This window comes from Hyaena hyaena, unplaced genomic scaffold (assembly GCF_003009895.1).
Source record: "Hyaena hyaena isolate Hyena2069 unplaced genomic scaffold, ASM300989v1 scaffold_304, whole genome shotgun sequence".
Lineage (NCBI taxonomy): Eukaryota > Metazoa > Chordata > Mammalia > Carnivora > Hyaenidae > Hyaena > Hyaena hyaena.
In genome coordinates this window covers 1593668-1610758 of record NW_024080937.1, presented here as the reverse complement: position 1 = coordinate 1610758, position 17091 = coordinate 1593668, and the positions used below count along the sequence as shown (strand labels likewise).

General features: G+C 37.1%; 1 protein-coding gene across 2 annotated transcripts in view; it reads right to left on the bottom strand.

Annotated features, from left to right (window-relative positions):
• INPP4B (inositol polyphosphate-4-phosphatase type II B) overlaps window positions 1–17091 on the bottom strand; it is a 367571-nt gene that overhangs the window by 48641 nt on the left and 301839 nt on the right. For both annotated transcript variants that reach the window (XM_039248219.1, XM_039248218.1), the window contains exons 20-21: window positions 6746–6858; window positions 1748–1902 (exon numbers count right to left, since the gene is read on the bottom strand). In XM_039248219.1, the coding sequence (XP_039104150.1) occupies window positions 1748–1902; window positions 6746–6858 (268 nt within the window). The remainder of the gene's footprint in view (window positions 1–1747; window positions 1903–6745; window positions 6859–17091) is intronic.

Below are 17091 nucleotides of genomic sequence, written 5' to 3'. Positions count from 1 at the left end.
CAGAACTCATAAACCAATGGGCTTAGATTGTAATATAGAATACCCAAAGAAGGAAATGATAGTAGTAATTAAAGAAAAGAATATAGCTCGTTTCCCTTAAACATAGATACACACACACACACACACACAAGCCCTCCTAGCCTCACACAGCCCTCATGTATTCACAAAACCAAATAATAGAGTTGACAGATTTGAAATTTATATTAAAAAATATATAGATAGATCCTTCAGAGAAGTAATGATATGGAAGTTAAGATCTTCAGTGTTTTTAGATTAAAATTTTTCCACTTTACTTTAACAATTCAAAAATGAACCCCCCATAAATGTTATGCTGTGAACAAGTATGTTACATATATAATGTTGATTCTGTACAACCTTTATGCAATACCACACTACGTAGTTTTATAGTTTAACATGTATATGACAAATACATCTTTTATTTACCAATTTTAAGGAATTATCTTTCTAATTTAGGGGTCCTCTTTTCCCTCTGCCTTTAAATAAAAACAATTGCACCTTCCAGAAAATTCCTGTTTGTTGAATCATTGTAGTCCGTTGGTATATCTGGCCATGTGTTCCTGCTCCCCCCACCTAGTACCTTGTTCCATCCGTAGTGACAATTTGTGCTCTTTTTATGCACATTGGAGGATTTCAGATTCAGATTCTGAATTCTTCTCATCAGTGAGAGATTATTTTTAAAAGAAGTTTTTCTATATCAATCAAATGTGCTTTATATGGCTCAGATGTTCATGTCAGGCTTCTAAGACATACTCATACATTTGTCAAACAATTATGGTAGAACTCCACTGAACAATGAAAATGCCAAGAGACACGAAATGGGGGAACAGAGAGGGCTTCAGAAACCTCTCATTAGTGAGGAAAACATGCAGGCACAGGACGAGCAGAGGCAAGCGTCCACGTCCCCACTGAAAGGCTGCAGTGGTTAGGGAAAAAAAAAAAAAGTAGAAGCTAATGATATGCCAGATAAGTAGCAGGTTTCTCTGGAGCATCACGGGACACTCCTTTCTGGGGACAGAGCACCTGTGCCGTGCTGTCGGGTGTGCTTCTGAGTCGGTCTTTGCAGCAAAGAGACAATTTCGCTTAACTTTTTAATTAACGTGTGTCCTTGCTGACAGACATTGTGAATGAGGCACTTTTTCCTTCCCATTATGGCTTAGGCTTTAGATTTAATTACTGTGGAAATGAATCAAGAAACATGACTTCAGGCAGAGCATTTTAAATGTCGGCAGAGTAACAATATTAATTCTCTATTTTGAAAGTATTGGTGCCGTCCCATCCTTCCGATGAGTGATGTGACAATAATTTTAGGAAGCAGGTGACTGACCTGGAGACCCTACCAGACTTTGGGAAGATCCCCTGTTAGTTGGATAAATTAGGAAAGATTTTGCTTGGATAAAGACTTAGTTTTATTTTGTGCATATTCACCATTACTAGTATATAAAGAAATCATTCTTCAAGTGCTATATATGAAGGGACCAGAGCCTTTTAAAACTTGGATCTAAATGAGCTAAGAAGCTATTATCAAAATCTAGCCACGTTCTATTTTATTGCCTAAAATCAGTAGCGGGAATACTTAACATTATTTTATCTTTTATGCTGTGAGCTATGAACCATGGAAATGCAGTGAAGTTACTAAATATTTAGTCCTCTAGTAAAATATGCATTTGGAAAAAAGCCCCAAAACTTTAAAATGACCTTAAAAGAAAGTTGAAGACATGTGGGATACCTTCTCATGCAATCCAGTGCTCGGATAAAGAAGTCCTTGTGCAGCTGGTGCTCGTCTCTCAAGATGGAGCACTGTTCAAGAGTCACCGACATGGATGTCCTGTCTTTGGCACTTTTGCAACAGGTGAAACGAATTCCATTTAGTTTGCGACAAATCTGTAATGCAGACATACGAATAGCTTTTTGTTCATTTGTAGATTGCTCTAAAGTGTCGGACTCCTCTAAACACTTCTTATCTAAACACACCAAATTTATGTTAATTTATGACAGTCAATTGGTTCAATCTGCCCTAGTGAATGAAAAACATTATCTTTTCATTTCAAAAGCTAGTGGAACAGATTGAATTTATTTAGCTCTTTGTATGTGGTGTGTGACATGTGAGGCTGTTGAAGCCATATGAGATGGTAAATATCCAGCAGAGGCAGCAAAGCCTCCTGAGAGGGGACCTGAGCTGTAGTGGATGACAGTAATAGTCACAGCTTAAGAGCAACACCTTAATTGTGAAGGGAAAATAAAACTATATTTCCTGGATCAGGTACTTGATTTGAATCCTAAGTAGCTAACATCTTCTTAATTTATATTTAAGAAAACTTTGCTAGTTTTGGTTTTATGTTATGAGATTTCGAATATCCACATGGCACCAGAGCAGCAGATATGTGAACCACTAACCACTCATTAATGCATCTAGAAAGAATAAAGACACCAAAATGGTCACTGTAAATCACTCATCTACTGTGCCAGGTATGAGGCTAATGAATTTCATATAGATTTGCTTTCTTATTTCTTAAAATTTATTTACTTTTTATAATGTTTGTTTATTTTTGAGAGAGAGAGAGAGAGAGAGAGAGAGAGAGAGAGAGAGACAGAGCTCGAGTAGGGGAGGGGCAGGGAGAGGGAAACAGAGTCCAAAGTAGGTTCTAGGCTCCGAGCTGACAGCACAGAGCCCAACATGGGGCTCGAACCCACCAACTGTGAGATCATGGCCTGAGCTGAAGTCGGACACCCAACAGACTGAGCCACCCAGCCATGTCTAGATTTGCTTTTTAATAACTGCACATGAATCCTGGAGTAAGATTTAATCATTCTTATTTTACAGATGAAGAAATTGAGGTTTAGCTAGGTTAAATAACTTGCGCATAACTGAGCAGAGCCAGGATGCTAACGTGGGTTTACCTAATGCCAAGGTCCAAACCTTTCATTTCTGTCCGATTCTGTTCCTTTTTGTAAATGCTTTCTTTCGTTATTCCGATGTAAGTCAAGACAAAAACCTCTGAGCAGCAGTAATGTCTTGTCTCATTGCCTTGTGGTTAGCAAGTAAACCATTCTGTTTCTTTCTCTTCCCTGTCCCATGGTATGGCTCTGATATGAGATGCCAGTACTCTATATTAGTATCAACAGTATCAATCAACATGTACTTAAAATAAATCTATTGTGATATGATACAGTTCTGGTTTATTATCTGCCATCAGATAACTTAAGGAAGATTAATTTAAGAATAATTAACAGCAGATATCTGCCTTAACAGTTATCTGCTTTGTGGAAAAGGTATAATAGTTTATCAAGGATTTTTACCATGTTTTAATTATGATTTTGATACAAACACTAGGATTTACAAGTCCTTATTAGAACTTTGGGGTACTTCTCACTATTTCAAATATAAGCAACTAGAAAAATATGAGAGCATGATTTCACCATAAAATCTTTTCTTCATCTGTAAAACTCTAATCTTTTCAAATAAAAATATTTCAAAATTTTAAATATAAAACAAAGACTTGACAATACTCATAGTAACGAAATATAGACCTTAATGCCGCTTATGAGATATGATTTTTAAAAGAAAGAATATTCTTCAAAATATGTTGCCTCTACTGGAGTGGATGGGTGGCTCAGTCACTTAAGCACCCTTCTTAGTGAGTTCAAGCTCTGCCTCGCTCGGGCTCTATGCTGACAGCTTGGAGCCTGGCGCTTGCTTCGGGTTCTGTGTCTCCCTCTCTCTGGCCCTCCCCCATTCATACTCCGTCTCTCTCAAAACTAAACATTAAAAATGTTTTTAAAAAATGTTTAATGTGTTGCCTCTACTATATTCAACTATCCTACTAAAGATATTTGATTTCTAAATTTAAAATCAAGAGGAGGCAGGGTCAATTAAATCAGAGTGGGCTGGTTAGGCCTTGGTTTCCTTATTTCTAAAACTCCTTCGAACTATATGAACTTAATTGAAATGTTTATTTTTTGAGAGAGAGAGAGAGAGAGAGAGAGCAGGGGAGGGGCAGAGAGAGGGGGACAGAGGATCAAAAGCACTGGTAAGCACATAGCCTGATGTAGGGATGTAAGGATGGAACTTGGAACTGTAAGATCATGACCTGAGCTGCAGCCGGGCACTTAACTGACTGAGCACCCAGGGGACCCTGAATTTAATTCAACACTTGAGTGGCACTTGGTCTCTTTAAATTCTCATTTTTTATTTTTTAAAATTCAATCAAGATAAAACCAAATAGCTTTTTATTTTTTTCAATGAGAATGTAAAATATTAACAGAGCAATATTTTTTTTTAAATGTTTTATTTATTTCTAGGAGAGAGAGAGAGACAGCGCGAGCAGGGGAGGGTCAGAGAGAGAGGGAGACACAGACTCTGAAACAGGCTCCAGGCTCTGAGCTGGCAGTCAGCACAGAGCCCGACGCGGGGCTCGAACCCACGAACCATGAGATCATGACCTAAGCGAAAGTCGGACGCTTAACCGACTAAGCCACCCAGGCGCCCCTAACAGAGCAATATTTAATTAATAGATTTTAAAAGAGAAGAAAATGAAATAGAGGCAGAAATAAAAGCTTTTTAGAAAATGTCAAAGGAAATTTCCACATTTCATTAAAAATGCTTTTATTGGGGCACCTGGGTGGCTCAGTCGGTTAAGCGTCCGACTTCGGCTCAGGTCATGATCTCACAGTTTGTGGGTTCGAGCCCTGCGTTGGGCTCTGTACTGCCAGTTAGCTCAGAGCCTGGAGCCTGTCTTTGGATTCTGTGTTTCCCTTTCTCTTTGCTCCTCCGTCACTTATGCTCTGTCTCTGTCTCTCAAAAATCAACAAACATTAAAAAAATGTTTTTAATTGCATTTATTTATTTTTGAGAGACAGAGAGACAGTGTGAACACAGGAGGGGCAGAGAAAGGGAGACGCAGAATCTGAAGCAGGCACCAGGCTCTGAGCTAGCTGTCAGCACAGACCCTGACATGGAGCTTAAGCCCACAAACTGTAAGATCATGACCTGAGGCAAAGTCAAACACTCAACAGACTGAGCCACCCAGGTGACCCTACATTTCTTCATTTTAAAAGTAGTATCAAAGTCTTTGATTTAAAAAGAGGATATTGATACTGAGGTATCAGCCTACAGAGGTGCTGTAATAATTAAGTCAGTGTTCCTACATAATGCCAAATTTGCATACTTGGTTGCCCTGTATTTATCAAGGCAGACATGCATTCAATGGTTAAGTTGTGAGTGAGCTATATTTGTTCAGTATTTAAGTTTCAAAAAAGAATCTCAGGAATGAATGAGATTTATGGGAAAACCTTTTTAATATATTCAAATGGTATAACTGCAGGTACTAAGAGAAAATATACACTTGTGTTTGCACATGTACATCCTTCATTTATCAATTTACATAACTTCATGATATGTGTATAATGACATATGTATATGTTCCTAAGTTGTCAGAAAGCATTGATATATGATCAAATTACCTTCCTGTTATCACATTATTAGTAAAATAGCAAAAATAGCACACGACCTACCTTTGTGAAATTTTTGGGAGAATTAACAACCATAGCAGTCTTTGAAGATATAAAGAGCAGCCACACCGGGGGGAGGGGGAAGCTATTAAAAACAACCTTCCTGTAATGCAGTATGGTGCTAAATGGGACCAGTGTAAATGAGCCGCCTGAAAGCAATGTTTCATATTGTTACCTTTGATGTTCTTCCCTGGGGCTCCCAGAGGGCATAAAGGGAAGCAAACGCAGATTTCCTCTGCCTTGCTCTTGGTAAATTATTTTATATAGACTCATGGTAAATTATCCATTCCTTTTTCCCAGAAGAGAGTAAGTAATATTGGATTATAATTGAACACTGGCAGTAGGGACAAGGCTTTGTTTTAAATGCCACTGATACAGAATGAATGGAGTTATGCTAGAAGGTTAGTTATTGAGCTCCAAATTACACAAGCCACCGTGTGCAGTACCTACAAATATGGCACTTATCATAAATGTCTCCAAAGTGTCCCTTTTCTGATTCTCTCATTAGGAAAGGATCTTTGGGTGTGAATGCTTAACAAAATTCATAAGTTCATGTGAGCTGTGCCTGAATGGTTGCCAGACAAGAGTTTAAAAAATACAGGCATTATTCTCTCTCTCTCACTCTAGTAGAAACCTGGGGTAGGAAATCAGGCAGAACTTCTACCCTGAGGGTACCATTAAATGAGAAAGAACCATAGAAAATATAGCTCATTACCCCAAGAGCAATCCATCAGTAATAAATTTTATGTGAATATCTAACTTAACAAACAAATTTACAAGCTCATTAATTGAACAATGTGTCCAGGAGCCTTACTGAGCCTTCTAGTCAGAGATCTGATAACCACATTCTATTGAAACCATATGCCTCTACAGTAGCACTTCAAAATCCTGATTGATATGGGTGATCGACATTGCAACATATAATATGAAGAAAATCACAAATACTTCACTTTAACTTCAAAGTGTCAAACAACATCCAGGATGTACAAGAAAAGCCAATAAGTGAAATTCTTTCCCGTTGAGTGCATCTTCTTCCATCTCTTGTTTGAGTATACTGATAGAACTACCAACAGCATTGAACATGCCTAATCCCTGAGGTGATGGAGGATGACATCCGGTACCCCAAAGTACAGAGGTTGAACCCTATGCAGATACCCGATGATGCTTACTGCTCATCACGGTGACAGGGAATAAGATCTGGCTGGAGAGTGCTTACCGTTGCAGCCAGCCACATGATTTCTACGTTCTTCCTTTTTTTGGCTTGGATATTTTGATGGAGATTCTCTAGTAATCCTTTTAAATCATTTTGTTCTTGAAAATGTGAAATATCTGAGGGAAAAAAAGAGGAGAAAATAAGGGAGATAGTGTTAAGGTGTCTATGGAGATCTGCTCAATGCAAGTGCAAATAGATCTTCCATAACAACAAAATAACATTCAGAGCAGAGAGTATCCGAGGATAATCATATTTATTAATCCCGCCAGCTTTATTCTTTACTTAGAAATATGCCTCAGTTTCCTTCACTGCCTATTCCATGCTATTGTGGTGATGTCAATTTTCATGTACTATAGTTTTGCTCATAAGGGAAACATTTTTGATGACGGTTGCTGCCTCACTTCAACTAAAGCATGATTTGGATAAGATATGCGATAAAATTTTATACCTTAATATCTTATAATCACTTTTTGCTGCTAAGTAGCTAGTCTGAATCAAGAGGATATGTTAAACTCAGAACCTCAGGGGTAGAAGAAATCTGAAAGTTCAAATAAAAAGTACATGAATTCAGTTTCCATAGCAAGATTCCTTAACCTCAGCACTATTAACATTTTGGACTGGAAAGAATTTCATTGTGAGGAATGGGCCTATATTCTGCAATGTAGGATATTAGGCAGCATCCCTGATCTCTACCATTTAGAAGCCAGTAGTACCCTTCCTGTGACAAGTAAAAATGTCTCCAGACATTGCCAAATGCTCCCTGAGGGCAAAATCCATCCTGGTTGGGAACAACTGCTATGAAGGAGCACAGGCACGGCATGGGAAGAGGAACAACATGAGAGGTGATAGTTAATTATATGAGATAATTAGGTAGGGAACAGGAAATGACTGATTGCTCCGATCTCTACATACTAATAACTAGAGTGTAGGTAATAAATGGCATGCAATTTATATTAAAACCTAAGGCAATGTACATTGTGACACAATGTCTCTGAGACTTGGTGAGATGGGGTTCGAGATCAGAATATAGAGATGGGAACAAAAAGACTTTCTAAGAGTTGTTGGATTCATGCTGTACAGTATGAAAATGTGCTCTACTATTGAATCCACAAACTGAGGGATGAAAAATTCCTGAGAGTTTTCACAGAGGTTAAAAATAGAAGAAAATCCATAATAACAAAATGCACTGTGTTTAGGCTCTCCAGTAACAGTGAAGAAGAAAATTAAAGTATTCCTGAAGCAGAGCACTCTCTTTCCCTCTCTCTCTCATACACACACACACACACACAATCACACATGTGTGCACAAACACACATGCACACAAATACACATCTATATACACACATACACACAATGATACACACAAACACACACATGACACAAACAAGCTATAATCATAATGAGACTTCGTCCTTTCCAAAACTGTACAAATGTTTCATTTTATTAAAATAATACATCTGAGTAGTTCTTGACTTTAGCTCTAGAGATTAGAGGAAGTATCCTAATAACTGACTAGTGAGCTATATCTACCAAAGAGTGAAAGTGGTTTGTAAAATAAATATACCCATTAAAAACAATTACATATTACCTTGAATTTTGTAACCACGGAACAGGGGAAGATCAGGTACAATCGAGATGTGTACCGTATGTTAGGGAGGTGAGATTAAAAATATTCAGATAAAATATATGTATGATTCCACTGTTTTAGTTTCTAAATGGAAAGCCCATCAGAAGTCAAACTCTTACTATGTAACTATAGATGATTCTCTTAAGAAAAACAAGGTTAGCATCACATTACTAGGTAGGAGACTCTCTGATACGCAGAAATTGTAAGAGGATGCAGGTCAAGGATAAAGGGAAGGAGGATTAATGCAGAATTCTTAAAGAGAGTTACACAACGATCTCAAGACTACAGCCGACCAAAGAATATAAGGACAATAATGCTACTTTTTAATTGATACTTAGAGCATACAAGGAACAAGAAGTCAGGTCTACCATTGTTGTCCTTAATGAATTAAAATTATAAGTAGGCATTTAAAATTATGCACAGGTATATCATTAACAGAGAAAGTGTCCTTGACATTGTTGAAAGGAAAAATTGGTCAGATCAATGGATGAATTTATTCATATAATACCGTATGTGTATGCGTGCATGTGTATGCTTATGTCTCTCTATACATATATGAAGGTAGAACGAGACATCAGTTTGGATATTAACAGTGGTCTTTGTTAGGCTGTAGGATTTAGGGTTTATTTTCAACTGCCTTTCCATGTCATTTGAGACATTTAAAACGAATATATGTACTGTTTCTAAAGAATAAAGTTATTTGAAGAGAAAGGGAGAACACAATATATGCATAAGAAAAGGAAAGAACCTAAATTCTTAAGATACAAAGAGCTGACCTCAAAGTCTTCACAGTTGAATAGGGCAAGATAGATTTTAAAACATTTTTAACTGCAGTTAAATGTACTGTGGGCTATGGCATTACGTCAGTAAAAATAATAGAAAAAAAATAGAAACCCAAGGGAAGGGGTGCTAATTTCATAAGAATACTTGGGTATGGAAGACTTTCTAGCAAAGGTAATGCCTTGTGGTTACAGAAAGCATTTGAGGCCCAGGGGAAAACGTCAGCAGAAATGTGGAGACACGATGCACTACCATCAAAGCAAGAAACTTATATTCACCATGCCCTGCATTTCCCAGACGCAGATATTATGAAAGGTCTTATGTGTTATGCTGGGAAATTTGGGTTTCATCCTAAAAAATGGGAGCAACTAAGGAGTTCTAAATAGGGACATAACCATATTGGACAGGTCCCTGAGATACTTTCTGAATTCACCCCATATAAATGGCTTTTGGTCGTTTTTTGAAAGGAATACAGAAGAAGAATTTTACCTTAAGTAATGCCCCACAGCATGATGCTCTCAAACACACACACACAAACACACACACCCTTCTGTAACAAACAAGTTATGATATAATATTTACCCTTAGTACATACACTGTTCTTTGAATATATTCTCCACTATTTCATGTGATTATTATTATTACTTTTATTGTCCCAAACCTTGAAACTGATATAACAGCCTGGAATCAACATTAAAAAAATGCAAATTACTGACTTAGGGCAACCCTAGGACCAGGATGCTAAGGTAACGTTCCCAAGTTTCCTAGTCAGAGGAAGTAAAAAAAATCCTAGTCTCTAAATTCCTGTGCTGGCAATTTTGTCCAAATCTGTGCTAGTGTCTTCAGAATTAGCTGATGGTACTAAAAGGCAGTTCTAGTACCAACACTATGAACCAGCTTCTTCAGAATTCTGAGAATCCAGAGTAAATATAGTGATTTTTCAAAATAATTTTGTTTCACCGTTGACATGAAGAATTTTTAATCAGTCATGTAAAACAGACAATAATGATCCTAAACATAAGTCAAAAAAATGGCCATCCTTTGCCTATTTCTACCCCATAAAGATAACGCTTTAAGACAGACATGATGTCCCATAGAAATTTCAACCCTTCTCTCCAGGGCATGCTTTTTCAGAAGGAAATCATTTTGATGTTCTTAAAAATTTCAAGCCACTCTTTCTATTTCTGTAATGATAAAGCTGGCTTTATTCAGAGCACATCTCTACCAATTCAACACTTTGTGTGCTGCCAGTATTTTCCTCAATCTGACAAAAATTCTACAGGTCACAGAAATTCAAGTCTGGTTCTGGAAAGAAGTGTTATTAGTAATGACTAGATTGTGGATTAATAAGTGAGATTTCAAGATACAATGACAGATCCTGATAAATCAACTGAAAATCCTGGTATATGTGGAATATGGATTGGTTTTTAAACTTAAATTTAAATCTCTCCAAATGTGAATATAGTCAGTAAGTCTTGCTTTTTGCTACTCACTCCTGCATTACTCTAGCACATAATTTAAACAGGATAATTGAATCTTCGTACTTATCTCAATAAGAGTACTCTTATTTCAAGTAGGATTCAAGAAAGAAATCAGGTGAAAGGTATAAAAATGTTCATTGCACTATTGTTTATAATATTCAACAATAGTAAGAAAAAACACTTCACTATAAAGAGAATGGATAAATTGTTATATATTCATGAAATATTATATGATGGGTAAAATCAATAAACATGCTATATTATACATGTATATATCAGCATGAATATAGAGTAAAAACTATGTTGAGCAAAACAATAAACATCATAGGACTCATCCAAAATAACAGCAATAATATAACGTTAAAGATGCAAAACTACCATTTTTTTTATGGATAATACATATGCAGTAAAAGTGTATTTGTGAATGTATACTACCAAATTCAGGGTGTTACTTTTCTCAGAGAAAGAGAGGTGAGAGATTAGAACTGGAAGGTGTGGAAAGGGGGCTTTCATTCTATGTGTAAGTGTTTCTTAAAAAAAAAAAATTCTGAGGCTGAGAAATGGGTTCTTTAGTGTTTGTTATCTTATGATCTATTCTTTTTTGTTTGTTTGTTGGAAACTTTCATAATTTTTTTAAAGGAAAGCATGGAGCCAAGCTTCCCGGAAGGGGATTTCTAATGCCAACACCATTCCTGTTTTGAATGTGGTCTTAGGTGAGTTGCTTAACCCTCTGTCCTTATTTTCTCTACTGCAAAATGAGGACAATAACCCTGTCATGCTTCATCAACTTGAAGTAGGCAACAATTAATAAAAGTATTGGCAGAAGCGGCTACATTGTTAGATTCTGTGTCAACCCTGAAAAACAGAGGAAGACATTAATAGCTCTTAGGAAAGCATTCAGTCTCAGATAGGAAGCCTACTTTCTCAGGCAAAAGTCAGAATTTATCCAAAATAGGAAATATTCTTTTAATATATCGAGGTACACACAAAGATCAGAATCAGAAACCTTCACAACCCCTGTGACTATTCTGTTACCACTCCCCCATGGAACCTAAGAGCCAAAACTGGAGTCACTTTTTATACCAGTATCCTCCTTATTCTGTCAAATGGGGTTTCTTCACTAAGAGTTCTGAATATGACACTGACCTGAATCAAAGACGGTCGGTGGGGGTGGTGCTGACAGGTGAACAGGAATGAGACTGTAAGCTTTCATCTGATTGAGCTGTGATGTTAATGAGGCCAAGGCAATAGCTTCATCACCTCACAATCAGATGACTTTATGTTACCAGGGTGTGTTCCAAGATGAAATGGAAATTAAAGCTGAATTCCCAGCACCTATTCCACCCATGTACCACTTCACAGATGGCACAAAATTTACATGGGATCAATCATACTCCCACTCTGAAGTCAACTGATATAATCCCATTCCCCTTGAAATCAGGACCACTTCAGGAATGGGCATCTGAAACTAAGCCAATAAGAACTTGACAGTGACCTCAGCAATTATTTCAAGGGTATGCAAGTGACTTATCCTGCCCCAGCTGAGTGAAACTGATGACTCAAATGTGGAAGAGAGAAGAAAAGTGCTCTTTATCTGTTTGGTTGAACATGAGGTGAACATGGGGATAATTACTCATGTCAGTCATCATTTAAGATGGACCAGATATAAGATAAAGTCAACACTAAGAGTGGCTAGGTGATGAATTACTATGGGAAAAAGTCTTTTCAATACTGCTAAGCCATTGTAGCAACCTTCCCTTGAAGGGTTGTCTGCTTGACCATTGGAATTTTCAGTTTTGTTCATGAATTTTCTTTATTGTTCAAGCCAGTCTGAGTCAGGGTTTCTGTCACTTGCAATCAAAAACATTCTAAGGTAAAATACATGGTTATATAGGCATTTTTAACATTGAGCAGCCATATTGGAAGTGTGTATTGTTGCCTTAGAGATGAGAAAATGATGACTAAATTAGAATGTCTCTCGAAAGCACCATATAAATCACTTCTACAGTGGTTTTAAGATATGGCTCCACATTCTTAGACACTCCTTCTATTGAGAGATGGAGTCTCTGTATTTTCCATTGGAACACTAGTAGGCTTGTCACTGTCTTGACTAACAGAGTATGGCAGAAGTGATGCTACATCACTTTGGGGGTCAGGTTCTAAATGCCAATGCAGCTCTTGTCTTATTCTCTTGGAAGTCTGCTGTCTGTATTCCCTCTTTGGAGATGATCCCTCTAAGAATGCAGGCACTATGCTGGAAGAAGCCCAACCACATGGAGGCTCCTACTTAGGTTCTTCAGTCAACAGTTTCACCCAAATCCAGTCCTTAGGTCCTCATGGCCCAGGTGCCAGAATGTGAGTGCAGAAGTTTGCTGAGGACTCCAGCTCCCAGTCAGTTAAGGGACCACCCCGCTCCTTGTCAATCTTCTTTCCAGTGGAGGTCCCAGATATCATGAAGTAGAGATAAACCATCTTTACCTTCTCTGTCTGAGTACCTAACCCACAGAATCTGTGAGCATAAATAAAATTATTCTGATTTTATATCAGTAAACTTGGAATAATCTGTCACCTAGTAATAAATAACCAGAACGGCTACCAAGAAAAAATAAACTTTTAAGGGCCTGTATCTTTAAGTGTTGAAAATAAACATACGGGGCACCTGGGTGGCTCACTCAGTTAGGCTTCTGACTCTTGATTTCTGCTCAGGTCATGATATCATGGTTTGTGAGATTGAGCCCCGGGTTGGGCTCTGCACTGACAGCATGTAGCCTGCTTGGGATTCTCTCTCTCCCCTTCTCTCTTTACTCCTCCCCTGTACTCTCTCTTGCTCTCTCTATCTCTTTCTCCCTCTCAAAAATAAATGAATAAGCTGAAAAAAATGAACATATAAAGAACAATACTTTCACAGTCCACCCTGGTTAGTACTATATCCTGTGATATCAAGTCTTCTCTATTATTAATTCTGAAATAATTATAGTCAAATGCACTAGCAAGCAAACAAATTCAGATAGGTGAAAGCCACTGATATGTCTTAAAATTGGAAATTATGTTCTTTTGGATGCTGTAAAATCTTAAAAATATTTTTTTAAAAAAGCCCCAGTGAAACTGGCTTTATTTAAATTGTATTTCCAAGTTAACAATTTATGAAAAAAGCAATACAAGAAATCAAATATCAAACGCCCCACCTGAACAGAGCTGAATAATATATTTGACCCATACACTTTCATTGCTTCCTTTTAAGTGAATTTCACAGCTGCATCACCTATATCAAATGAAAAGACAAACTTTAAAAGTAATTGTGCTAAAAATTCTTTAGGAAATTTGCTCACTGTCATACACTGAAGGCCATGGGACTTGGTGTGCAGGGAGGAGAGTAGAATTATAACATATTAATTCTTTTTCCTATTTTCATTTTTCTTGAGAAAACACTCGATTTTATTTCTGAATCTCCAAATAGATTCAAATCGTTTCAAAGGCTTGGGAGATGGTTTGCAGGTAGATGATTCTCAAAAACCTAAATTCCTCAGATACTTGAGATAGCTTTATGCACAGACAGAGGAAAACTTGAGTATGGGAATGAGGTTGACACAGATCCCCCAGCTCAGTCATCTTGCGAGCCCAGCTGCACTGCCTGGAATATTTGTGTCTACATTCTAGTAAGTGTCCTAGGTCCTGAGTGCTGAAGACAGTTGAATAGCCACTTTTCCTTTCTCCCAAGGCAACTCCCAAGTCCCTGCATTTTACTTTGACAGAACAACAGCAAGAAAAGTCCTTTTGAGAGCATGCATTACACACAAAATGTCTGAAAACCAAAGCAAGTATAGACTTCTCAAAGCTTAGGTCAGAAAGGGAAGCAGCTTTTGAGGTAATTCCAGTGCCCCCCTCCCTACCCATGTAAGAGCCAGACTGCCAGTGAAATATGCCAAGGCCAAATGGCAGCACAGAGGCAGATGCATAATGAGGCCATCTCCAAAAATGAACACTTCAGTACTTCCATGCTCCACTTTCTGATAACATGGAAGGAACAGACTCCCTAATTGCTAGAATGATAGCCAAAACAAAGCAGGAGAAGACAGTTAAGACAGGGCTTTTTCCCAATAGCCAAGGTCTCTGCTCTACTTCTTTAGGCTCTTGTAGGCAAGTAAGAATGAGATCTTGAATATTTCATACTATATGGAATAAAATAGAGAACTCCTGAGTTATTAAGAAAGGTATAAGTGAAATAAAATAGATGAAGAAGATTATGGAGATAAAGTTTCTTTGGGAGGCTCGAATATGAAAAGGAAAGAGGTAATAAAAATACAAGGTATACATTTCATTCCATTCATATAGCTCCTTTTTTCACTTGAAGTGAGCTGTAGTTTAATAACCTAGGATTCTCATATAGTTATGGTTTATTGATTGCAGCAGAATATATTAAAGTATCCATGTCGCCAGACTTATCTTTTCTGATCCCCTGATGAAGATAATTTGATCTTTGAGTCTTGAGTTTTTCCACCTTCTCTGAATTCAAAGATGAGTTCTGACTTTTGTTTTGCAAAATTGGAAGTATGAGGAAATTAGGGTACAAGAAAAGGTAGATTAGAATGAAACAAAAGACTTTGCACTTGTGGCTGAGAAAAACAACATAGTAAGTAGTGAATGTTTGAAAGAGTGACATACTCAATAGAGTGAATTAGAGAGTTGGAAAAAGGATTTAAAAAGAATAAAGACAATTTTAAAACCTCAAAAAAAAAAAAAAAGAATGATCATGAAGTTGCTAGTTATCTGCTCTTTGATGTTTAATTAAAAGTTGGAACCAAATTCTATTTACCTTTAATTATTGGGCTCTTTATTAGATGTAACACTAGGCTGAAACTGGAGTCTTAGGAGATTCATGTTAATTTAAGTGATATTTATTTCCAAAAGGGAAAGTGAGTCCTAAGAGTTTTAATATCCACCTTACTCTTCACTGTGGGGCCAATGAACTTATCCTAATGATTTCAGGACCTCATCCCTATCACAGCATTTCACAAAGAGATATATGCTTTTTAAAAAGATTATCAGACAAACAGTGATTATAAGAAAACAATTCATTAAGGTTAATATAGATAGCTATTTGAAGAGATATACACAAGACACAGGAAAAGAGGCTACTGAATGGAGAAAGGGGCTGATTGGTTCAAACTATAGGAAGAGCTTTATAATCAATTTTAACTGGATCGATAAGTTGGCTTGTTAGTGCAAAGGAGAAATATAACTCTCGCGAGAAACTCAAAGTGCATACAGTCATGATCTTATCCCTCACAGTAACATTCATAAGTGCAGTGTGACATCTTCTCAGCACAGAAACTGACACTGGAAATATTAACTTCCTTTCTCTGGTGAGATAATGGTAGAATGTACTTTGAAGTATTGGCATATACATATTAATTATTCTCATTTAGTTGATAATGAAATGGAGGCATTCAAAACATCAAGTGATTCACCTAAGTGAGCTTTCAATTGAATTCATATCTCTTGACTTCATGCCATTTTATGAAGACTTACTAGGCTGGTTTACTGGGAGTCTTGCCAATCTTCGATGAGTGGTAAAATTTGGAATGCAAAACTTAGTCTACTTAGTCTATAGACAAGAAAGCCCCCGTGAGAAGGAAAGAATTTAGAAAAATGTACGGATGACTGAAAGACTAATCTTAGACTTTTCCTATACAAATTAGAGCAGAATAGGGCTAACCAAAAAATTGATGCATCTAATTTGTGAGGACCCTGAAGTAACATTGAAGATGCAGAGATCAATGCTGAGATAAACAGGGAGGTGGCCATCTGTATAGGCGTATGCGACTATGCATGTCTATCTCTGTTATTTGCAGTATTGTTTATATTTGTTGCCTCAGTCTGGTGCACAATTTATTGGACACCAGTAGTCTAAGTCTGTGGTTTTACCTGCACATAGAAAATTAAAACTGAATACTTTTTGTATCGCTTTTCCTTTCAAAAAGCCACAGAAGTGTTTCTAGAGATATATCAAGTTAAAAAAAAATCCTCAATCTTTATTAACATCAGAGACCATTAAAAGCTTGAAGAAGTAAGTACATGAGAGTTTCTTCCTCAATGAGTTGAAAATACATTTGTAATTATAAGCATGTAGATAATATACACAGAAAATAAAGGTGCTGCTGGAAATATGCAAATGATTTTTAAATCTGCAGTTTTAAATTCAAATGATCAGAAGAACTACAGCAACAGGAGAGCAGCAGTATAAAAGTGAAAAGAACACTTAACTGGGAGTCAGAAAATATGGAACTTAGTCCCTGTTCTCCCACTAGCTAGGTGTGTGAACTTAACACAATCTATCTTGGATCTCAAGAGCCTTAGGGCAAATAAAGTTGGACTAGACCAGCATTTCTTAAAATATATCCTGAGGGGCAAGGTGCTCATGAGTATTATATATCTATACACAGAGCCAAACAAGGTAAGTG